Genomic DNA, 23,956 nt, shown 5'->3' with positions numbered 1-23,956 from the left:
TCCCAAAAACCAGAATCAGAATCAGATTAAAACACTGAAATATTTTGATATACTGAAGGATATTATGCGTGAAAATCATGATGTCCCAAAAATGGGACGCTGCCCACAAATGGGTTGATTATTATTTTTATTTATTTAGGGGGTGGATCAGCTGGTAAAGCATTGGCCTCACAGTTCTGAGGACCTGGGTTCGATCCCAGCCCCGCCTGTGTGGAGTTTGCATGTTCTCCCCGTACTTGCGTGGGTTTCCTCCGGGTACTCCGGTTTCGTCCCACATTCCAAAAACATGGAACATGAATTGGACACTCTAAATTGCCACAAGGTGTGATTGTGAGTGTGGCTGTTTGTCTCGATGTGCCCTGCGATTGGCTGGCAACCAGTTCAGAGTGTACCCCGCCTCCTGCCCGTTGACAGCTGGGATAGGCTCCAGCACTCCCCGTGACCCTCGTGAGGATAAGCGGCAAGGAAACTGGATTGATGGATGATCCATGTCGTCGCGCCGGGAGGGCGCATTAGTGCGCAGTGTTTTTTTGGAGGGAGGGGGTCCAGAAATCCGCGATGCACTGAATCCGCGATATGTGATCCGCGAAGTAGAGAGGGATTACTGCATATACAGTTATGCAATTACCTTCTGTTATTGAGTCATACAAGGACTATGTCCTCGTAACTGTTTTCAAGGACAAACAGTATTTTTGAAAATGCAAAATCTAGCAAAAATGTGCGTGTTTTTGCTAACTTTCGACAAGAATGTTAGCAAATACCCACAGTCTTCCTTTGACTGAAATATCCTTGACAGAGCACAGTGGATGTAACGTTTTGCTGATAATAACGAATTATGGATGAAATTCTTATATTCACTGTGTGGCACAATATGTGATTCCCAGACCTGGAGGAGTTGCTGGTAACGAGGTAACGTAACGTTTTTCCTTCTTTGGACAGAGCGATGCGGTCGACGGAAGAGTAGCACTCCATATCCTGGAGATGGGCTAGAGGAGGTGCCTCCTACAGACACTCTGGATCAACACTTACATAGGAAGCCATCCAGGACGTCTTTGGCAGGGACGCCCTCTCCCCCCCCCACCAACACCCTCCCATGAGCACAAGGCAGCCGTCGACTGACAGCGGCGGCATTTAACGAGCCGGACCGAGCAACCGGGACCGGTAGAGTAGCCGAGCCGAGCCGAGCCGAGCGGCGAGCGAGCGACGCTCTAACGGCTGCCTGAGAGCGGACTGCAGTCGGAAGTGGTTCAGATGCGATGGTTTTTAATAGGACTGCCGTGTCGGTTTGTGTTGCGTAGCAGTTTAGCGACGGTTCTCTATTTTATTTACGTGACGAGTCACACAACAACAACAACGACAGGTGGCGAACCTTCCGGAATGTGACGTTCGTTAGGTGGATGCCGAGCATCTCACGTAGACTCCGATGTGTTTTGTTCGCGGCGATGTTTTAACGAGTGCTCGATATCGTGACGTATCTAAACGGGGACTCGCGCCATTTTTCCTGCTGTAGCTGAAAAAAAAAACATATATAATGGATTTTTCACGTTTATCTGTGTTATGCTTTGAAAAAAGCAGGGGCTGGGGAACCTACCGTGAGAGCAATGGATAAAAAAACAAAACAAAAACAAATAAAACCTCTGAATTTTTTTTTTAAAGAGAAAAAAAACCCTCACATGTTCAAAATTTGTTCCGTAACATTCCGACCCCACGTTTTCGAGAAAAATGATTCGTGAGGATGAGGGTCGCCATCCGTTTGAGTCAAGTTGCCACGGTAACCTCCATCAACGACGGCTCCTCAAGCAATACGGTGCACACCGAGGAGCGTAATAATCCCCGTGAGTCAAATTTCCACGTCAAAACTCATTTGTCAGCAATAATGTACAGTCGGGTGAAGGTTTGGCAACGTGTTACGGCGCAACGGTCACTCGGTCCACGGCAACAAATGCAAAAACGCATTCGTAGTCGCACTGCCTGTTCTCCAAATGACAGTTTAGGACTTTGTACAAAAACTGCACTGCAATTAGTATTTTTCATTTAAAAAATATGTTTTGTCTTGGTTTCACTAATAGGTGTCATAACAAAAGTCTGTCCTCGTGCTAAATGCAATAAAATTTGGAGGAAAAATGATGTAACATTTTGATTTTTTTTTTAGAGCAGCGTGTGTCCATTAGAAAATAATGAATACATTTTTTCATAGTCACCTTTCGAAACAGTCATTTATCATACAAACTTAATAAAACTCAATTAACTATAGATCAAAACAACTCAATCTACTCTAAGATTAATTTAAGTTTTGTACAATTTCTCACTAAATTCTTCCCCTTCGACTGTGAAGACAAAAATGGATGAGTGGCGATCACATTTGTGTAATTATTCATTATGCTAACATGATTTGTCTTTGAAATGATGCAGCAATCCATCACAATCTGTCAAAATGGATGAGGCCTTGATGACTGATTATTATTTCCATTTTTTTATACGTGCTAAAGATTAAATAGAACATTTTTTCCCAATACTGTAAAATAGTTGCCTAAGTCATATTTGAATGTTTATGGAAAACAAGAAAAAAAAAAACTCAGACAAAGATCAAGAAGAGTCCAGTTGCCCCAATTCAGGTTTTACCCATTAATTACCACAACGCGCACTGATATTTTCCCATTTTAATTTTGACTTCAAAATTATTTGGGCAATTACGCCGTCGTTGCGTCTCGACTTGTACACAACAATCATGACATATCCACAGTCCTCCATAGTTCCTTAAGTAGGTCACGCTGTGTCACCATGGCAACAACAGGGATGCTGTTCCACTGATGACACTGAGGACGTTTTTTTTTTATTATTATTATAATTATTATTTTAACTTAAATAACTCTTCGTGGCGGCTTTTTAGTTACTTTCCCTTTACCTGCAATAATATCGAGCGTTTTCTGGGACGTTAGCGGAGGGTTGCATCCCATCAGAGGGGCTAACATCTAATTGGCCCCCCCGCGCCCCCCGCCCGCCGGAATCTCCCGATGGCGGCGCGCGGACATATTTTAACACACGGGGAATATAATTGGCCTGCGGATCAGCGGCGCTTTTAATTCACGCTCCCTTGCTCTGTGCAGCTGCCCCCCCCCCCTCCTGCTTAGTCCCCACACACACACGAACCAATTGGGGAAACTTTTATTTGCCGGGGATTTAATTAGTCGCCGGCGCAAGAGAAGATTCGGGAATAAGGCGGAAGAGTCTCGTTCTTTCGGCCATGTGACATACATAATTATCTTCCATTCCCATTTTTGTCGTTTTCATGGCTTTGGCGTGATGTGACAAAAAAAAAAAAAAAAAGAAAAAAAAATAAAGGTGGAAAGGAGGGGGCGCAGGTTTGTTCTACGGGTTGTCATGGTAACCGTTGCCTTACAGTTGAAGGACCCCCTCAACCCTGTACACACAAGCGTCATCGTGGTTCCGAAACTTCACTTTTCCAAGTGCGGTGCTGGTGATAAGTATACAGTACGATGTTCTGTTCAGTGTTGACGACTAGATAGAATACTGTGTGCCGTTCCCAGTTGATTGCACTTGTTCACTTTGTATCATCACAACAGGGACAAATAAAGTTTTATCTTTTACACGGTTGAGCAACCCTCGTGTCGTCCTGTCCACATTTCCTCTCTTGTTTGTCCATGTAAAGACGCAGCCCGGCTAGCTCAGTCGGTAGAGCATGAGACTCTTAATCTCAGGGTCGTGGGTTCGAGCCCCACGTTGGGCGTCGCGTTTTGTGGCATTCAAAATGGCACCTGACCCTGTGGTCACTTCCGTTAGTTCATGTCTGTCAATTTTTCGGAGCGCCAACTTGTATAAACTACCAAAAAAATCCTTATAGCAAGCAAAAACATCCTTATAACACACCGAAGCAAATTATATGTCAAGATAACAGAGGGGAAAAAGCAAAGTTTTTCAATGATTTTTTTATTGTAGATTTCCATAATGATAACATCTGAAGTTGATGTCTAATTCTACTCAGTAAAATGACCAAAAAGATGGTTATTTATCAGCCAGGCTACAATACATCAGATATTTGTAAGAGATTCACCAAACAGAATCCGTGATGGGAAAAGAAAAATGTTTTGAAAGATTACATATCTACTGAATGCTATGATCAGTTCCTTATTTTTAGTGAATAAGGAAGGAGCTAATCCGTATGATAATGCTAACAATAAGCTATAGATGAACTCACTGACCTTATCTATTGTTCCTATGAAGCCATTCTCAATCTTCGTAAATGGAACGTCCATCTTGACATACATATGTGGTGAAAACACAGCGTTCAATTATAATCTTGTCAGCTGTTATAAAAACACTGCCGTGAGCTAGAATGCTAGCAAGAGAGCTAAAATGTCAGCTACAGTAATCCCATGTATTTGTAATGAGGCCCAGGCGGCTAACTCGCGAGCATGCACGCTACATTAGCTACGAGCTAAGTCAAATTAATTTGAGCCATAAATGATCAACGTTAAGATAAAAAAATGACACTCACTTTTTTTGTTGCAGTCAAGTAATACCCCCGTATGGCGCCTATCTCGATAGGACAGCGTCACCAATAGCGTGTCGTTAACGTTTTGATCGGCCAGCAGTTCCTCGGCCGCAGCCTCCATGTTTCCCGTGGTGCGGTGCTCGATCCGGGCCAAGGATTTACTGGAAAGTTACCGGAAATGAAAGTATTTTGCTAATCTAAATCAACATTTGCCGCTGCGCTAACCATCATGACTGCTGCGGCAAAAATCTTTGATGTAGGCTACGTTTGGAATTCCCCAGCTTTGGCTTTTCCCCACAATAGCGCCATTCTGGGCAAAAGCAAACGGAAATTTACAGAATCCGTATGATTTGCGATATACGGCAGTATACGTAAGATTCACCACAAAATCCGTATGAACTACGGCTAAACCATACGAGTTGACAGGTATGAACTGAACGTGTTGTCACTTCAATGAGTTACACGCTCTCTAGAACTTTCTTTTTGTGTATGACCACGACGGCACCGGGACCTGAAGAACCTTTTTGTGGACTGTGAGTTCCTCCAGCTCAGCGTCATGACTGCCATCTGCCAGCAAATTTACGCCTGTAGGTGAGACTAATGGACCCCCATCTCATCTACACCCATGTTCAGCACGGGGGGCGCCTCAAGGATGCGTCCTCTCTCCACTGCTCTTCTCTCTCAACACAACAGTCCCGTACAGTGAACACTCGGTTCTCGAACGTCTCCGTTCTCGAACAAATCGGTTTTCGAATGAAAATTTCGAGATTTTTTTTTTTTTTTTGCCTCTGTTTTCGAACGAAAATCGTTACTCGAACGCCTGTGACAAAACCCGGAAATAACATATCGCGCGTGGAACCGACGAGCTGACCCATGACGCACTTTGTTGTGAATTCCCACGCCGCCGAAAAACCGGGAAATAACGTAACGCGCGAGACACGACCAGCTGACCCATGATGCACGTTGTTATTGTGAATTCGAACGAACCGTGTCTTGATTCCCATCTGCCAGCAAATTTACAGCTACAGGTGAGGCTGGTGGACCCCCACCTCATCTACACCCATGTTCAGCACGGGGGCGCCTCAAGGATGTGTCCTCTCTCCACCGCTCTTCTCTCTCAACACAGACGGCTGTCGCTCCGACTCCTGAAGTTTGCTGACATGACCTCCCGAACACGGTCAAGACCCGAGAGATGATCTTTTTTAACTTCTTGTACGTGTTCAGGTGCACATACTGTTTTCTTGCCATGTTTCTTTGAGCAATCAGCCGATAATGGGCCTACTTTGATTTATGATGGATTTGTGCTCACTATAACAGCTTATGACTTCCTGTCACCTGCTTCTCCTCATGCCACAAAGTTTGTCAGCAAGGACGCAAACAATCGCGAGCTCGCAGAATCCATCTCATCGTAATTCTGTCAATCATGCTCCCCACCCCCACCCCCCACCCTTCCTACGCGGCCTTAAGTGCACGGACACATGAGATGCCCCGTGAGGTCTGGTGGTCATCCATCAGCAGCCAAGCGAACAAAACATTCCCGTTTCCTGCTCGTGGATCGATTAAAAGTGCATTAGAGATCATCCATGCATCTGCATCATCGCATTAAGTCCGTATTAATGTTGTTGTTTAGAGCGGCCATCGGCTGAATCGTTGACGGTGCCCAACAGACAGCTAAAAGCCGCTTGGACGCTGACTGGAAATGATACCAGTTCCCACCTCCCCCCCTCCTATTTTTACTGCAGGGACCAACTTGAGAGGGTAAAATTGCAGCTTTTGCAGGTCATATTGGCGGCCAGCGCTCATTCTGTCGCGCTTGAATCGTCATTCGTCTAATTATCTCTGTGCCACATGGTGGGGCTTCTCAAACATTTTAGGTCAGAGAACCCCTTGGAGAAGAAAATCTTTTCCAAGGACCCCCCCCCCCCCGAATAATTAGAATGGCAATTAAACATACTTGTGATCAAGATAAATGTATTGGTAATCAATTTTGTGTGGGGATAAGATGCTAAGTTACAATAACAAATTGTTTTTTTTTCAATTATTTTTTTAAAGAAAAAAGTAGTTATAAGAATTATGCGCCCGTTAAAACAAACTGAACCCCCCCGAGCCCCAACCTCCACCCCACAGTTTGAAAACAATTGAGATAGTCAACGTGTGTATGACTTCCTGTTTCTTGTTTAAATTCCGATGTGGTCTGTTCAAGGCGTTGGTGGTATAGTGGTGAGCATAGCTGCCTTCCAAGCAGTTGACCCGGGTTCGATTCCCGGCCAACGCAAATGTTATTTTCAGACCAACACCTAGAAAATATTTAATTTGGTTGTTAATTTCCTTTATGAGGATTTCCTGATTGTAAAACGGAGTTAAGGTAAACGTTAGACCTAATGAAGTCCTGGGGAAAAAGTCGGAGTCAAACATCTGGGATGGGATTTTTATACTAAAAAAACAGTTAATGGTGGTGAAATGTGTCTGAAAACGTTGTCTACACTGGAAGTAAATGTGACAAGTGTGACTCTGGATATTTTCATTGTTTGTTATGCGGGAAAAAATAACGACGCAAATATGTCTGAGAAATTGGGACGCGGAAAAGCAGTTTAGTGAAAGCAGCTCATGTGGACACAGAAGCTTTTTGACGTTATAAAGAATCTTCAAGACTTCCGGTCAGGCACGCCTTACCGCATCATGATTGGCTCTCATTTTCGTGAGTGGTGCCGGTCCCCAAAAAGTATCTTTTTTTTCCACGAAATATAAACAAAGACATTTGTTATGCTTCTGTTACGAGGAATTAAGGTGAGAATTAACGTGGGTTACGGTTTAGTGAGATTGATATCAAGGCCTAAATATTTAAAAAGTCACAAATTGCTTTTCCTGTTTTGGAAGCAGTAGGGCGTGGTCGAGTGGGATACAGCAGCCAATCAAAGTGCAGGACTACGTGTCACACCAGCGCCACCGATTTGAACGGTCTGACCGGGGCGTTTTGACTCTCACAATATGGCGGCTGCTCGAACGTACCGAACTCCGCCATTGGGAATTGGAGCGGAAACATACCCGGATGTTAATGGTGACGCTTGCGATCACTCACAGGCAAGATTAAACCATCGTCACAGGCCCGCTCCGTGTCGTACTTCATAATCGTAATATTAGTTCGTTCAACAATATTTTCACGTGAGTATTGTTCTTATATCTTTTTTTGTGCTCAGACATATGATGCTTCAAGGATTAAAACACTGTGATTGTCGACGCTACCATGCTATTCTTTAGCCACAATGGCGTCGCCATAAAATCACGGCGAGGCGACAAATTTTTTTGGAAGACGACAAATGCTGTTAAATTACTTCAAAATATTAAAACTGTGTCTGTTACTCAATCAAAAATACAACTGCTCTGTTTTCTAATGGGTCTAAACTAACTTTTGACCAACGTTCTCGTTGCATGGGGGGGGGTGCGGCAAGGCCTAACATTTGAATCGAAAACCATATTCGTCAATAAACGGACAGAACTTGATTTTTGATAACAAAGCAGCTACAAAAAATGGAACAAATTACTTAAGTCGGAAGTTTTTCAAAGTTAATTGAATGAACTTGTCAAATCGAAACATAAAAGAAAATAAAATTGGTCGAGGTAATGAACCGTAGTTTGAAAAAGGTCGTAACTTTCTGTGCAGTAAAGCCTAGGTTGTCGAACGTCCCCGTTTTCGAACAAAGCGGATGAAAATTTCTCGATTTTTTTTATTTATTTATTTATTTTTTTTTTCCTTCTGATTTCGAACGAAAAATGGTACTCGAACGCCCCCGAAAAAACCCAGTAAATAACATATCACGTGCGGCCATACCAGCTGACCCACGGCGCGCTTTGTTATTGTCAATTCGAACACCCCCTGAAAAAAAACGGAAATAACAATGTAAGTGAAGAACTGTATTAACCTAACCCCCAATCATGGCTCCAAAAAGACAAGTTATTTTGCACTTTTGATAATAAAAGTTTACAAGGCCGGGGGCCGAGTCACTACAAATACGGAATGCGCTCCCAGCCTCGCGGACTCTTACCACTAAAGCATACATTTTAAACAAAAAAATGAATATATTTCTCAAATTATTTTGTTATATAAAGTATTCAAATAATACATGTATTTCTACTATGAAGTTTATTATCAGGAAAAGCTAAAAAAAAATGCTTTAAAAAGCCCAATTTTTTAGGCTTGGAACGCATTATTTCTTTTTCCATTCATTGTAATGGGAAACATTGATTTGGTTGTTGAACAAATCACTTCTCGAACCGTTTTCTGGAACGAATTGCGGCCAAGAACCGAGACATCACTGTAATTGTTATTCATTTGCTGTATACTTTGGAAGCTAATCTTTCAATTGTTGTTTTCCCTCCTCTAATAACAGCAAAAGAACAGAACCATGGCGGACTTCCGCATCTTGACCAAGACCATGAAAAATTACATCAAGGTACAGCACCACCTTTCCCGCGTCATCCCGGGGGGCAAAGTTCCGGTCAGGTTTCTCCACCTTGAAAGAAAACTGATCAGGACCATGTTCCCGGCTCACCCGGCGTACCAGACGGCCCTCCTCCTGGAGGCCAACGCGAAAAACTGGACGCACAGCCTGATGTGCATACTTCACGAGCACTACACGGCGGCGGTGAAGACATTGGAAGACGAGCTGAAGGCTTCGCCCAAGGACTCTTGGGAACAAGCGCTGGCCGCGGCCACGATTCGGGCCAGCAGAGAATTACCCTCGCTCGACGAGGCCACGGTACGAGCGGCGGCACAAAAAATAAAGGAAATCATGACTTCCGGCCGCCCCGAGAAAATAAGTCGCGCGACGCAGTACGTCAAAGCTGAAGAGGAGCAGCGAGCGGTGAGCGGAATTGCCGACGAGCGGCCGGCCGACGCAAACGTGAAAGCGGAACAACGAGAAAGGAGCGCAAATGGGAAGGCGAAGGAACAGAAGACGCTGAAACGAAGACCCGCGTGCGTGAAAATGAGCAACCAGTGACGTGTGTTGGCCGGTCCTGCATGTTCAATCCGAGGACACGTTCACAATCTTGATCTGGTTTCAAATGTTCTACGTATGTGACGAGTATATTGTCATAGAATTATGTTTCCATTGTTCTACACACGTTGTGTTTATGTTCCCAAGTTTGGAGGAACGCTTCATATTCAGGTTTTATTTCACAGTTTTACGGTGCATTAAAAGAGAAAGTTACAGATTGTACTTCTGCTTGACGACATTTGAAATTATCCCGGGGAGCGCTGGAGCCTATCCCAGTTTTCAACGAGCAGGAGGCGGGGTAAGACCTGAACTGGTTGCCATAGAGACAAACAGTCACACTCACAATAACACTTTGGGGCAATTTATCCATCCATCCATTTTCTTTGCCGCTTATCCTCATCGAGGGTCGCGGGGAGTGCTCGAGCCTATCCCAGCTTTCAACGAGCAGGAGGCGGGGTAAGACCTGAACTGGTTGCCATAGAGACAAACAGTCGCACTCACAATTACACCTAGGGGCAATTTATCCATCTATCCATCCATTTTCTTACCTGCTTATCCTCACAAGAGTCACAGGGAGTGCCGGAGCTTATCCCAGCTGTCAACGGGCAGGAGGCGGGGTAGACCCTGAACTGGTTCAAGACAAACAGCCGCACTCACAATTACACCTATGGGCAATTTTAGAGTGTCCAATTAATGTTGCATGTTTTGGGATCTGGGAGTAAACCGGAGTGCCTGGAGAAAACCCACGCAGACACAGGGAGAACATGGAAACTCCTCACAGGCGGGTCCGGGATTGAACCTGGGTCCTCAGAACTGTGAGACCCACATTTTACCAACTGATTCACCGTGCCGCCCTCTTTTAATCATAATGAGATATAATATTTCTGACACATATTCATTCATAGCTCAGAAATAACCAACTTTTTGCTTCTCTTGTGTGGCTGCTTCATCGCGGTGCTTCAGCTCATCCATCTGGTGTATTGCAATATCGCTCTCCGGTGCCATTGACGGTAAAGACTGCTTGCGTGACAAATTTGTCATAGAAGCACACGCACGCAAAAAGCCACCACGAAGACGTTAAAAAATGAAGTTTTCACTGAAAAAGGCAATGGGAGAAAAATCCCATTGAGCTAAAAATATAATTCCAGTGAAGAAAATAAGTATTTGAACACCCCGCTATATTGCAAGCTCTCCCACTTAGAAATCACGGCGGGGTCTGAAAATTTCATCGTAGGTGCATGTATATTGTGAGACATCATCTAAAAAGAGAAATCAATAAATCACAATGGATGATTTTTTTTAACATGCACCTACTATGAAAATTTCAGACCCCGTCATGATTTCTAAGTGGGAGAATTTGCAATATTGCAGGGTGTTCAAATACTTATTTTCTTCGCTGTAGCATCATCAGAAAGGATGTAGCAAAATCATCAAACTTCATTTTGGACAAATAAAATACAAAAAAAAAAAATACATTTTGCTATTTAAAAGTTCCAAAATCTATTTTGGTCTGCAGAAACAATGATGCCTTTTTGATTCAAATTTGTCGTATGAGTGAGTTTTGAAATCCTGTCGGCACTCAATTCATGATATGAAAATGATTCCCACGCTTTCGCGGTGCAAGTCGTTCGAACGAGAAAGAAGGTACATCTGCGGATTTGTAATAAATGTGTGTTGTTGTTTTTTTTTTAAAAAAACGAAATTCACAGAAACTCCACAGAGGTCTTCTCGTCTTGCCTCGCGTGCTTCCGGAAGAGAGCGTAGAGGACGTTCAGGGTGGCGCCGACGTCCTGGGCCACGACATCTAAACAGAAAACGTTCCCGGGTCACGTGAAAGCTTTATTCGTTTTAGCAATACGTGCAAATTGCCACTAGGTGACGACTACTTCCTGTTCCACCCGTGTAGTAGTTTTACTCTATTCAAGCAGTAACTGTGACAAGGAGTATGACGTGAGCACCCGCGTATGTACAGTGAATACTCGGTTCTCGAACAAATCAGTTTTCGAACGAAAATCGGTACTCGAACGCCTGCGACAAAACCCGGAAATAACACGTCGCGGGCGGCCCGATTGAGCTGACCCACGACGCGCGTTGTTATCGTGTACGGCGCCGCCTCTGTACGCAGACGTGAGAAATCTCGATTCGGTTTTCGAACTAATCGGTTCTCGAAACCGCCTTCTGGAACGGATCGCGGTCGAGAACCGAGGTTGTGCCGTGTCGTGTTTTTAGTCGTCACCTTGGGGTTGAACAGAGGGCACTTCCAGGCCCGCGTGAGCGAGGAGGCTCAGGGCAAAGGTCACGTTCCGCAGCTGCGAGTCAAAAACCCAACACCCGTCACCATTTCAAGTGAAATACAAGTGAATGGACTCGGCGGCTCGTACCATCTCCTCGGCGTTGACGGGGGTCAGACTGAACTCGCAGAGAGGAACGAAGAACCCTTCGAGTTGTCCGATCAGCAGCAGCAGAATCACACCGTCGGAAAACTGCACGCAAAACGCGACGTGGGCCGACGGTGCGCGTCGTAACGGTCGTCGTGGCGACCCCGCCGCCGCCGCGTTACCTGTTTGTCCACGTCGGAGACGCGCAGGCCGAGGCTGGCCAGGCTCCTGTTTACGAAGTCGGCCATGGCCTAGACCGCCGAAAGACATTTTGTCAAACTTGTCGGCCATTTGTGGAACGAAACTCCCCGATATTTCGCACCCCAAGCCCGATTCTACCTTCTTGGCCGCGGCGACCTTGTGAGGGTCCAACTTCAGCAGCTGCTCCACGGGATCCGCACCTCCTGCACAAAAACTGCATCGCTGCATCGGATGTAGAATATTTCCCCTTCTTTGCATAGGTATTTTCCATAAATTAAAAAGTATAAATAAGCACAGTAATAATATTTATAATGCTATATTAATACTAATTAATAATATAGTAATGTTATTTCTCAGTGCTAGTGTTTATATACAGTGGCAACAGCCCATTCAATGATGTGTTGTTGTTTTTTTAATCCTGGTTGTTTGTTAAAATATACATCCATTTTCTCTGCCGCTTATCCTCACAAGGGTCGCGGGGAATGCTGGAGCCGATCCCAGCTGTCAACGGGCAGGAGGCGGGGTACACCCTGAACTGGTCGCCAGCCAATCGTAGGGCATATAGAGACGAACAGTCGCACTCACAATCACACCTAGGGGCAATTTAGAGTGTCCAATTAATGTCGCATGTTTTCGGGATGTGGGAGCAAACCGGAGTGCCCACCCGGAGAAAACCCACGCAAGGCACGGGGAGAACGTGCAAACTCCACACAGGCGGGTCCGGGATCGAACCCTGGACCTCAGAACTCTGAGGCCAAGGCTTCACCAGCTTAATCACCGCGCCATCCACAGTATATACCCTACTAGTTATTTCATAAATAATATTATTTTGAATAAATGAACGTATTCATAATCCTTGTAGGTTTTAGGGACCACTGTAATTTTCTCGTTGCATGTGTGGCATGTTTCCTTTTTTTTCTTTTTTAACATTATTGTTGTGATTTTATACTTTATTTATATTTTAGTACATAGAAGTGTTTGTACTAATACATGTTTTTGTTTAAATAGCTATCATAAATGTAGTAACTCACAATCGATATAGTTTTTGTTGTTCCTGAAGAGATGTTCTCTCTTTATAACGTAATATAAATAACAATATGAATAGAATTAATAATTATTATATTAAATAATTATTGATATAATATATTTTTTTACTTTACAGAGATGTTAGATTTTTTAAAATCATATTTTTACCCAATATTTGTGTTTCAAGTGTATACAATTTCAAGAAATATTCTGTTAAATTTCCTAAAGTGTGTAATATTGGAAATAGGAATATTATATGAACATTTTGTTTTATTATAAGCAGACATCCAGGCAAATTAATTTAATAAAAAAAACATGGCATTTCAACGTATTTATCTGTAAAGTAAAACTTGATCAACTTTGAAATATTGTATTGAACAACAAATTCTTTTATTAAAGAACAAAAACATAAATAGTGAATTTCCTATGGAAATATATATGACCTGGAAAAGTCCTGGGATTTATAATAATGAAGTCTGTGTAATAAGTAATAATTATAATGTAATAATAATAGTAATGTAATGTAATAAGTCGTAATGATTCTTGTATAAACCGTTTAGATGACACATTTCCTCTGTTTGTATTCTTTTAAAACGAGTAAATATGAATCAATATGCGGTGTACATACAAAGTTTGCCTAGCAACAAACTACTGTTTTGTTTTTTTTTTTTTTCCTCTCAAATTTTACGTATTGGAGCTACTGTGAGGTGCTCACCTTTGGTGCTGCTGGGGTTCTCCTCATTGGAGCTGAAAAAACAAACAAAAGAGGAATAAAATGTTCATTTGCGATTCAGGTCGGTGAAAGCGGTCCTCACCTGCCCCCCGTCAGGACTTCCGTTTGAACGTCGCAATGGATTCCCTTCCCGCGCACCTGCACGCATTCCCCGCGTCAGCTCCAGCCCGAGTGGGCGACGGCGACGGCTTTTCCGGCCGACTTACTTCCGTGACCAGAACTTGAACCTTCACGTCGGAGGGCAGCGCCAGGTCGGGCTGGAAACGTGTCGCCATGGCAACCAGCAGATGGAGAGTGGCCAGGAGGTCTTTCTTGTGGATTCCTGAAAGAACAACAACAAATAAAAATAAAAATGCACTTTGTGAATATTTGCGAGCACACATTTTCATTGTGAGCGTACACCACGAGTTGAAAAGTTTGTCAGTGATGGCGACCAGTTCAGGGTGGCTTTCACCCGACCCTAACTGGGATAGGCTCCGGCACACCCGTGACCCTTGTGAGGATAAGTGGCTAAGAAAATGGATGGAAGGAAGGATGGATAGATGGATGGATAAGTTGCCCCTAGGTGTGATTGTGAGTGTGACTGTTTGTCTCTTTGGCAACCGGTTCAGGGTGTACATCGCCTCCTGTCCGTTGACAGCTGGGTTCGTCTCTACCACTCCCGCAAACCAGAAGAAAATGGATGGATGGATAAATTGCCCCTAGGTGTGATTGCGAGTGTGACTGTTTGTCTCTATGGCAACCAGTTCAGGGTGTACCCCGGCTCCTGGCCGTTGACACCTAAGATAGACCCCAGCACTCTGCGACCCTTGTGAGGATAAGCGGATAAGAAAATGGATGGATAAATTGCCTGTGGTGTGATTGTGTGACTCTTTGTCTCTATGGCAACCTGATCTGGGTGTACCCTGCATCCTGCCTGTTGACAACTGGGATAGGCTCTAGCACTCCCGTGCCCTTGTGAGGATAAGTGGCTTAGAAAATGAATGGATGGATAAATTTCCCCATGGTGCGATTGTGAGTGCGATTGTTTGTCTCTATGGCAACCAGTTCAGGGTGTACCGTGCTTCCTGCCCGTTGACAGCTGGGATAGACTCCAGCACTCCCGCGACCCTTGTGAGGATAAGCGGCAAAGAAAATGGATGGATGGATGTTCCCTTGTCAAAGGTGACATCGCAGTTACCGTTCAATTCTGGTTCTGTGTCGGTCTTTGTGGGTCGCTCTCAATAATAACAAAATTGTCTCCAAACGAATCAGTTGAGTTCCAGAAGACGAGCGCCAGGACAGACGAGCGGCCGCGTGACTCACGGCTGACGTCCCAGCGGCTGTCCGAGCGGCGCTCGTCCAGTCGCTTGTCCAACTCCCGCAAGACGGCTTCCAGCTTGCGGATCTGAGCCGAGCCGCTCAGCGCCACCTCCTCCAAGGACAGGCGGACGCCGGCCAAGTGCGCTGCAGGGGGGGGGGGGCGACGGAGGAGGACAAGATCATCCTTTGGAATGACAAAGTCTTCAATATCCTTCAACCTTACTCCAATTTTTTTCATATAATGGCATCAAAATTCACACACACAGACACACACACACACACATATATATATATATATATATAAATATATATATATATATATATATTTATTTATTTTTACAAATATATCACCAGTTAAATACTCAAGCATGAATTTATGGTATATTACATTTACATTTCTGTCATAAATTCAAATTATTCATCAGGGAAACAGTTGGCAGTGTTAAAATATTTACATTGTGTCATTAATTCTGCAATAGAAACCCTACGTGGCATGAATATAAATGACTATGCATGCTTCAAATATGATATAAAATACATAAATAGTATAGTAAATATTAAAATGAGATTTTCTGATGCCTATAAATATTATTTATTTTATAGCCAGCAAGTACAAGATTACTCACGTATTATAGATAAAATTTTTAAATGGAAAAAGGTACTATAAATAATTATGTTGATTTATTCTACATAACACTGCAATGTAATGACTCCAGTACATGAAATAATTATTATAATAATAAATGAATTAAAGAATAATATAAATAATAGTTCAATAAGTCAGCCGAATAGAAATATTTACAATAACATAATATTGGAAAGCATATGAATAAATACATTTTACCCCACTATGGTAACTATTAATGATCACGAATAAATATTAGCCAATCAATCACTTATGATGCTTATACATAAATATTAATTCAGCAACAGAATCAAGACTGTACATTACATCTAAAATATTTTAAATAAAAAAATATATAAATATAAAATTAATAATAATTTAAATATAAAAATATTGATTGTGTTGAGTAATACAAGAGCATGTAAAATGACAACAATATGGATAAGATGTTCTGCAACAGCAGAGAAATAAAATTAGGAATAAATCTTGGAAGTTAATCAGTTTTTAAGCATGATAGCTATTAATTATCAATGAATAAATAGTACTAAATATTGACGTGAAACAAACTATAGGTAATTTTGGGGTTTATATTTGTACATATATATATTTTAAACATTTGGGGAAATTTAAAAAAAAATTATGATTATTAATGAAACAATTCCAATTGAATGAAGACAGTGATAAATATTAATAACCAAGAAAAAGTTATACAGACAATATAAATATTTCTTGTGCCATTAATTTGGTTAAAAGATGAATTTTAAATACTATGAAAAATGAATGAATTTAAAACGAGTGAAAATTTAAGACACATGGAGCATCCAAGAAAACTTGATCATAATTATTTGAGGCATTATCACACTTGTTTAAAAATGAATTGAAATACTCGATGTCTTCCTTTTTTGTAAACAAGCGTGTGCGCCCTCTGACCCAGGAGATGATGCAGAACCAGGCCGTCGTAGAGATCCTCGTCCAGACTCTGAACCACGATGTGCTCCGCTTTCAGGGTTCCGTTGATCCAATCCAGCAGCGCCTGGCCAGACACACGCACACGAGCTCTTTCATCTTCCCGCGTTGCGCTCTCGACGCCTTTGATAGAAGCTAATAAATTTGCTGCGCTAACGCCCAATCCTGAGCTCGATGGAAAAAGGAGAAAAAGAACTCTTCTATATTCAGTTTGAAAACATACCAGGGAGCTTATTTATTCATTGCCACTTTGCAGTGTGGTGGGGGTGGGGGGGGGGGGGGGTTGTCATCAGAGAGAACCTGCCTGGGTGACCCCCCCCGGCCACCCTCCTTGCCTCCCATCGCCTCTCATAATTACCTTCATTAAAATTTCACCCAACCTTCCACCGGACGGGGATTATCACATACAGTAGGCTACGCGCTACGCGCAGTCCGTCGAACGCGATTCTTGGCCGGCCCGAGAAGATTCTGGGGACGAGCCAACCACTTAGCGCAGGCGGGGAAATAATTCACGATTGCCTCTCACGCGCACTACCGATACATGCTAACACGCGTGAATGAAATGCGTCTTTTTGTATACCTCGTGAGCCCATTTCAGTATGGGAGGGGACCATTTGTGGGGTTAACTAATATGTATGAGACCGTTGCACAAGTGTGTGACTGTTTCAGTAGTGCGCAAGAGCACTGCAGTAGGAGTGTGTGAGCGCATTTCACTTGAGCGAGAGAGTGTTCTCCTGTATTGTGTGAGAACATTTCAGTAATGTGAGTGAGTGTTATCCGTATCTTAGAGGGGTTCTGTAGTGTGTATGGGTTTCAGTAGTACTTGACAAGTGTTTCAGGTAGTGTGTGAGAGCATTTCAGTAGTGTGTGTTATTTGTGTCTGAGAGGGTTTCTGTAATGTGAATGGGTTTCAGTAGTATTTGACAAGTGTTTTCAGTAGTTTATGAGAGGGTGTTCCTGTATTGTGCGAGAACATTTCAGTTGCGTGTGTGAGTGTTTTTTTTTGTGTCTGAGAGGATTTCTGTAATGTGTATGGGTTTCAGTAGTACTTGACAAGTGTTTCAGGTATGGTGTGAGAAAATCTCAGCAGTACACGTGAGTGTTATTTGTGTCTGAGAGGGTTTCTGTACTGTGTGTCGGTTTCAGTAGTACATGACAAGTGCTTCAGGTCGTGTGTGAGAGGGTGTTTATTTTGTGTGAGAACATTTCAGTAGTGTGTGTGAGTGTATTTGTGTCTGAGAGGGTTTCTGTAGTGTATGGGTTTCAGTAGTACTTGACAAGGTTTTCTGGGAGTGTGTGTGTGTGAGGGTGTTTATTTTGTGTGAGAACATTTTGGTAGTGTGTGTGAGTGTTATTAGAGTCAGAGAGGGTTTCTGTACTGTGCGAGGGTTTCAGTAGTACATGACTAGTGTTTCAGGAAGCACGCGAGAGGGTGTTCCTGTATTGTGTGAGTGTTGTTTGTATCTGAGAGGGTTTCTGTAGTGTCAATGGGTTTTGGTAGTACTTGACAAGTGTTTCAAATAGTGTGTGAGAGGGTGTTCCTGTATAGTGTGAGAGTATTTCAGTAGTGTGTGTGAGTGTTATTTTTTACCTGAGAGGGTTTCTATAGTGTGATTGGGTTTCAGTAGTACTTGACAGGTGTTTCAGGTAGTGTGTGAGAGGGTGTTCCTGTATAGTGTGAGAGCATTTCAGTAGTGTGTGTTATTTGTGTCTGGTAGGGTTTCTGTACTGTGTGTGGGTTTCAGGCGTACATGACAAGTGTTTCAGGTATTTTTGAGATGGTGTTCCTGTATTGTGCGAGAATATTTCAATAGTGTGTGTGAGTGTTATTTGCATCTGAGAGGGTTTCTGTCATGTGTATGGGTTTTCTGTAGGACTTGAAAAGGCTTTCAGGTAGTGTGTGACTGTGTGTTTCTGTATTTTGTGAGAACATTTCAGTAGAGCGTGTGAGCGTTATTTGTGGCTGAGAGGGTTTCTGTACTGTACATGGGTTTAAGTAGTACTTGACAAGTGTTTCAAGTGGTGAGTGTGTGAAACTGTTTATTTTGTGTGCGCAAGAGAATTTCAGCAGGAGTGTGAGAGTGTGTGAGAGTGTTTCAATTATGTGTGAAAGAGGACTACAGTTGTGTATGTTTTGGTTGCGTGAGAGGATCTTTGGTGCAGGTGAGAACATTTCAGTAATGTGAGTGTGTGTGTGTGTATGTGTGAGAGCAGTTCAATCACTCATGACAGCGTTTTAGTTGCGTATATGTGAGTGTGAGAGTGTTTCAGTTGGACCTGCGATAGCAATTCGGGAGCTATTGTGACTGTTTTCGTAGAAAACGAAACAAAACATGAATTTCAGTAGTGTCTGAGCATTTTAGCAGAATGTGTGAGAGTGATGTGAATGTGATTGTTCTTTGAGGGGAAATTTGCAATTTTGTGATAGCCGTGGACTTCTCAAAATGTCTGAAAATTTACCCCCCAACCCTCTCCTCTCTCTCCTCCTCCATCCTCTGAGCCACTTATCCTCACAAGGGTCGCAGGAGAGCTGAAGCCTATCCCAGCTGTCAACAGTCAGGAGGCGGCGTACACCCTGAACTGGTTGCCAGCCAATCGCAGGGCACATAGAGACAAAAAAAAAAAACACACTCCCAATCACACCTATGGGCAATTTAGAGTGTCCAATTAATGTTGCATGTTTCTGGGATATGGGAGGAAACTGGAGTACCCGGAGACGCGGGCATGGGGAGAACATGCAAACTCAGCACACGCGGGTCCGGGATCGAACCCGGGACCACAAAACTGTGAGGCCAACGCTTTACCAGCTGATCCACCGGAGTAAACTATTGCATATTAAATATAAAACACACATTTAAGAATTGAGTCTCTTACTTCCTTGAGCTTCTCCAGTTTGGGATCTTTTAGGGACGTCGGCTGGATCATCTTTGTACTCACGACTGCTTGCCACACACACATCAAAATAATATTTATTGCAATGCAGAGTATGGTATAGTTCATATAGCATGCACGTATATTATATATCATACAAAATAGAAGAAGGCAGGAAATATTTGCTTCTTTTTGAAAGCAGACAAACTGTACCCTGAAAGGAGTCCACAGGTTCTTCTTTTTCTTCATTTTGTTCCCTGTGACTCTGAGAGACCTCCGCCTCCATAGCGCCCCCTCTGTCGACGCACGATACAAGAATAGAATGTGTAGTGTGTCCCATAAATCTCCATACAAAGGAGACCCAATTCATTCCATACATATATGATTCTAACACGTATTTCTTTGTATTTCACATAACCCAAAGAATGCATTTGAATAACAGAAATCATCCTGATGGCCGCTGAAGTGAGCAGTCGAATGGTCGCAAGCGCTTTTAACAAAAAAACATGCAAAGAGTATCACACACGATGCTGTAGAAAAAACAACAACAACAACAACAGTCAGCATATTATAGAAGCAATAGGGCATATTATTTGACTAAAAATGGTTTATGTCAAGAGATATTGATTTTTTTTCGATGTATGGAGACTTATGGGACTGTAGTTACAGGTTTTGCAAAACAAAATAATACATTTCGGGTGCTTGTGCATTAGATGCGAAAAGGTATAAGTATTATTAATAACTAACCAATCCACTGCCGTGATGAAGTAAAAAGTACATTAGTAAATTAATAAAAATAATTAAAATAAAAGAATTAGTAAAAACCTAATAATAAAACAATACGTGATATGAAAACGTGTAAAATAACGTAAACTATAATCATATTGTATGTCTATGCACAACACACACAAACACACAGACACAATAATTAAATTCATTAAATTTAATAAATGACATACTATTATCATAATAAATGTAATTAATTTTAAAAAAATAAGAATAAATTGCAGCTGTTTTTTTCAGGGGGGTGCAGTAATTTAAGTGATAAAAATTTATCAAATATTTATTTAACATTTTTATTAAATTAAATGCCAAACATTTTGTATAACGCACGTTTTAAAGCACTGAAGAAAACAGCTCCCCCTCAAAAAATGTGACAGAATTCATTATTCTAACCCCAATTATAGATTTCAGTACAGTTATATTCATCTTAAAATCTAATTTATACACTGACTCGTCTTCAAACACTTATACTTGGAAAAGGTACAAGATGTGTAAAACTTTCAAGTAACAATATTATATGTATATATATATATATATATATATATATATATATATATATATATATACACACGTTTGTTTGTTTTTTACTCATGTACATGAGACGAGTCTGTGCTTTATTGATCATTTAGAACATTTTCAAAGAGCAGGAACTCACTTTGAATGACAATAAAAATGTTTTTGTTCCTCCGAGGAATAAAAAAAGAAGAAAAAAAAAGCACTTGAAGATATGTATTTTTCTTTGACTCCAGTAGCTCGTACGGCTCATCCTGCAGACCACCGAGCCACTCGGTTTTTATTCGGGTGTCACATGAGACAAATATGAAAGCAATACGCTGACAATTCAAACCTTGACGGCGTCTTTGCAGTCTTTGTGTGGCCTCAGACTTTTTTCTTCCTTTTCTATTGCAAACAAGATCATGGACCCCCCCCCCAAAAAAAAAAAAAAAAAAAGTATTTTTGAAGCCGCTTACCTCCTCTGATGGCTTAAGAAGGGTTTAACTCCAGAGAAGGAGCCGAGGGATAAATGAATTTGCTCGTCTTCAATCTATTGTGGGAGGCCGACGGAAAGCCCTGTCGGCGCTTTCAGCAAAATCAAATGTCGCAGGGTCGGAAGTGAAGCCACACGCGCACTTATGAGGATGTGGTGTACAAAACGGTGCCACTTCCTCTACATCTGGTGAGGTGACGCTTGAGTACGCTGGGCCCGATGAGGAAAGTGTGAGACACTCAAATCCGACTAACGCTGAGGTACCTGAACATACCAAGAGGATTCATTTAATGACCTCAAATTTACACTCTCAACAAAAAGCGAAAAATATGACGTGGGCCGCTCGGAAGTCAAGGTACGACTGTACAGTGCAATGTGCTTTGTCAAATGCTCCAAAGGTTGGAAGCCCCCCCCCTAAAAAAACAAAAACAAAAACAGGGGAAATCAAAGCAACAACAACAAAAAAAAACACTATCATCAGCTGTGGTTCTCAAAGTGTAGTACGGGTACTGCAAGAGGTTCACCGGCTCCCACTAGTGATACATAAAAGGATTACCAAATCAAAATTTTAAAAATTGGTACAGTTTTAAAAAAAAATCCAGAACTGTAAATTTCTGTTAAGTACAGTTCAGTTGTATTTATCAAGTACAATACATATAAATGAAATGAAATTAAATTAAATTAATTCCTCAATTTTCTTGCCACTTATCCTCACAAAGGTAATGGGGAGTGCTGAAGCTTATCCCAGCTGTCAATGGGTAGGAGGTGGGGTACACCTTGAACTGGTTGCCAGCCAAACGCAGGGCACATAGAGACAAACAGCCGCACTCACAATCACACCTATGGGCAATTTGGAGTGGCCAATGAATGTCGAATGTTTTTGGGACGTGAGAGGAAATCGGAGTGCCCGGAGAAAACCCACACAGCCACGGGGAGAACATGCAAACTCCACACAGGCGGGTCCGGGATCAAACCCAGGTCCTCAGAACTGTGAGGCCAAAACTTTACCAGCTGATCCATCATGCCACCCTAATTTAATGTAACTTAATTTAATTTAATTTCATCTTTTAGAACTGTTTGTTTTGAGATATTTCCTGAAGTTTCATTTTTATTTGCAATTTTCATGGAATCATTATTGGAGTACATTTTTTTTGTATAATTAAGAGCATTTTTAAAAATGTTAAAACTCCACATTTTGTCATACTGGCTTACAGTAATTTAAAAACTGCACAGTGAATAAAATATTACCCCATTTATTGATGAACACTTGAGCCTGGAACACTTATGAATTTTCATGTTGGTTATTATGGAGCAACTCGATAGCAAAGCACTTTTTGAGGTCATGCTTGGTGTAAAAAAAAAAAAAAAAAAAAAAAAAGTATGAGCTGCATTTAGTTTCGCCTAGCTCTGGGGAAGGCCAGAGCTGAGATTTGAACCCGCAACCAGATGTGCTAACCACTGCAAAAGATATATTAGGCGTATCATCCCGACCGTATTCAAGGCCTGCGACAGCGCCGAGCACGCCTCCCCACACTTTTCCCAAATGGAGGGCTCGAACCGTGACGCTGGCCAGGCGGGACCACTTAAGGCAAAAAGTGTGAGCAGATGAATTGGAGTCTCCATTAGATCCAGCAGCAAAACACAAAACTGAAAAAAGGGGCAATTTGGGCGAGGAGGGAGATGTGGGAAGGTTACCATGGCAACAAAAGAGGGAGGTTGAAAATAAACCCGTCGTTCTTTTTTGCCCAAATTGGCGGAATGCTTCGGTGGCGCCGACAAATCGTCACTCGCAGCGCGTCGACTCACCTCGGCTTTCAATAATCCAGCCGGGGCGTCGTGATGCGCAGCTCGTCACGCGCTCATCTCTCCGGTGGTCCGGACCCGGGGGTGTCTCCGGGGCTCCTCCGGGAACTCGTCTGAAAGGTCAGTCGACAGCAGGCCCGGCTGACCGCGGCCCACCCGGGGCGGCGCTGCACTTAAAAGGCAGCCGGCGGTGAGTTTTTTTTTTTAGCTCACGTCACGAGAGGGAAGTTTTCGCTATTATTTCGCTCATATCAGCCAAAGTTGAATCCAACATGTGACGGCGACGCCACTCGACTTCCGGGTTTTCCAAACAAAGTTCAGCCCCGCCCACCAGATCTTTATTCAGCCTTTTGTGGACCTGAGCTAATTATGATGAATGTAAGCATAAATACGCGACTGTTCCACGAACATGCGAAAATCGTGTGCTCCAAAATCAATAAAAGAAACAACGTTCTGAAGTGCCGAGCCAGCACCGAGCGGGGCCTGACCAAGCAGACCGTCCTCGCGACCCAAACTCATCGGAAGACTGATCGTGAAGTACGCGGGGTGCCCGTGTGGACTCCCCACCTGAAGCCAACTCACCGGGACTCCCTCTAGGCAGCTCAAAACGCTGCCCATCGAACCATCGCAAAATGGCTTCCATCGATCACCTGCACGCAGAGTCAAAAACTCCTTCCGGTACGCGAGCACAACGTGATGCTAACGAAACAAGACGCGTTTCAGCGCTACCTCGCCGGACATCCTAATCACGAGGTGACAAGGCAAGAAGC

At 42.8% G+C, this 23,956-nt stretch overlaps 2 protein-coding genes and 2 non-coding genes across 7 annotated transcripts in view; 3 read left to right on the top strand and 1 right to left on the bottom strand.

The window, feature by feature from the left end:
* Window positions 1-3,582, top strand: part of shisal1b (shisa like 1b) — a 46,988-nt gene extending 43,406 nt beyond the window's left edge. The window contains exon 5 of the mRNA XM_061823196.1: window positions 940-3,582. Coding sequence (XP_061679180.1) covers window position 940 — 1 coding nt within the window. The 3' untranslated portion in view covers window positions 941-3,582. The remainder of the gene's footprint in view (window positions 1-939) is intronic.
* Window positions 3,583-3,675: 93 nt separating this feature from the next.
* On the top strand, window positions 3,676-3,748 carry trnak-cuu (transfer RNA lysine (anticodon CUU)). Its single transcript has one exon. It is a non-coding gene; the product is annotated as a tRNA-Lys (tRNA).
* A 2,968-nt stretch (window positions 3,749-6,716) lies between these two features.
* trnag-ucc (transfer RNA glycine (anticodon UCC)) lies at window positions 6,717-6,788 on the top strand. Its single transcript has one exon. It is a non-coding gene; the product is annotated as a tRNA-Gly (tRNA).
* A 4,379-nt stretch (window positions 6,789-11,167) lies between these two features.
* On the bottom strand, window positions 11,168-23,524 carry parvg (parvin, gamma). 4 transcript variants are annotated; one of them, XM_061823229.1, is made up of 13 exons: window positions 23,190-23,524; window positions 19,826-19,908; window positions 19,616-19,680; window positions 16,706-16,808; window positions 15,154-15,294; window positions 14,055-14,170; window positions 13,931-13,986; window positions 13,831-13,862; window positions 12,228-12,292; window positions 12,071-12,139; window positions 11,892-11,993; window positions 11,747-11,819; window positions 11,168-11,314 (listed from the first exon to the last, which is right to left on the bottom strand). In XM_061823229.1, exons 2-13 carry the CDS (start codon window positions 19,896-19,898, stop codon window positions 11,214-11,216), a joined length of 996 nt encoding a protein of 331 aa, XP_061679213.1. In that variant the 5' UTR covers window positions 19,899-19,908; window positions 23,190-23,524; the 3' UTR covers window positions 11,168-11,213. The 4 variants fall into 4 exon arrangements, with proteins under 4 accessions (XP_061679213.1, XP_061679211.1, XP_061679214.1 ...); XM_061823227.1 differs by lacking the exon at window positions 23,190-23,524 and adding an exon at window positions 21,367-21,749; XM_061823230.1 differs by lacking the exon at window positions 23,190-23,524 and adding an exon at window positions 21,051-21,068.
* Between the last annotated feature and the right edge of the window lie 432 nt (window positions 23,525-23,956).

This window comes from Syngnathoides biaculeatus, chromosome 6 (assembly GCF_019802595.1).
Source record: "Syngnathoides biaculeatus isolate LvHL_M chromosome 6, ASM1980259v1, whole genome shotgun sequence".
Taxonomy (NCBI): Eukaryota; Metazoa; Chordata; class Actinopteri; order Syngnathiformes; family Syngnathidae; genus Syngnathoides; species Syngnathoides biaculeatus.
Note: the sequence above shows the minus strand (reverse complement) of the source record. Positions and strands in the feature narration are given on the sequence as shown.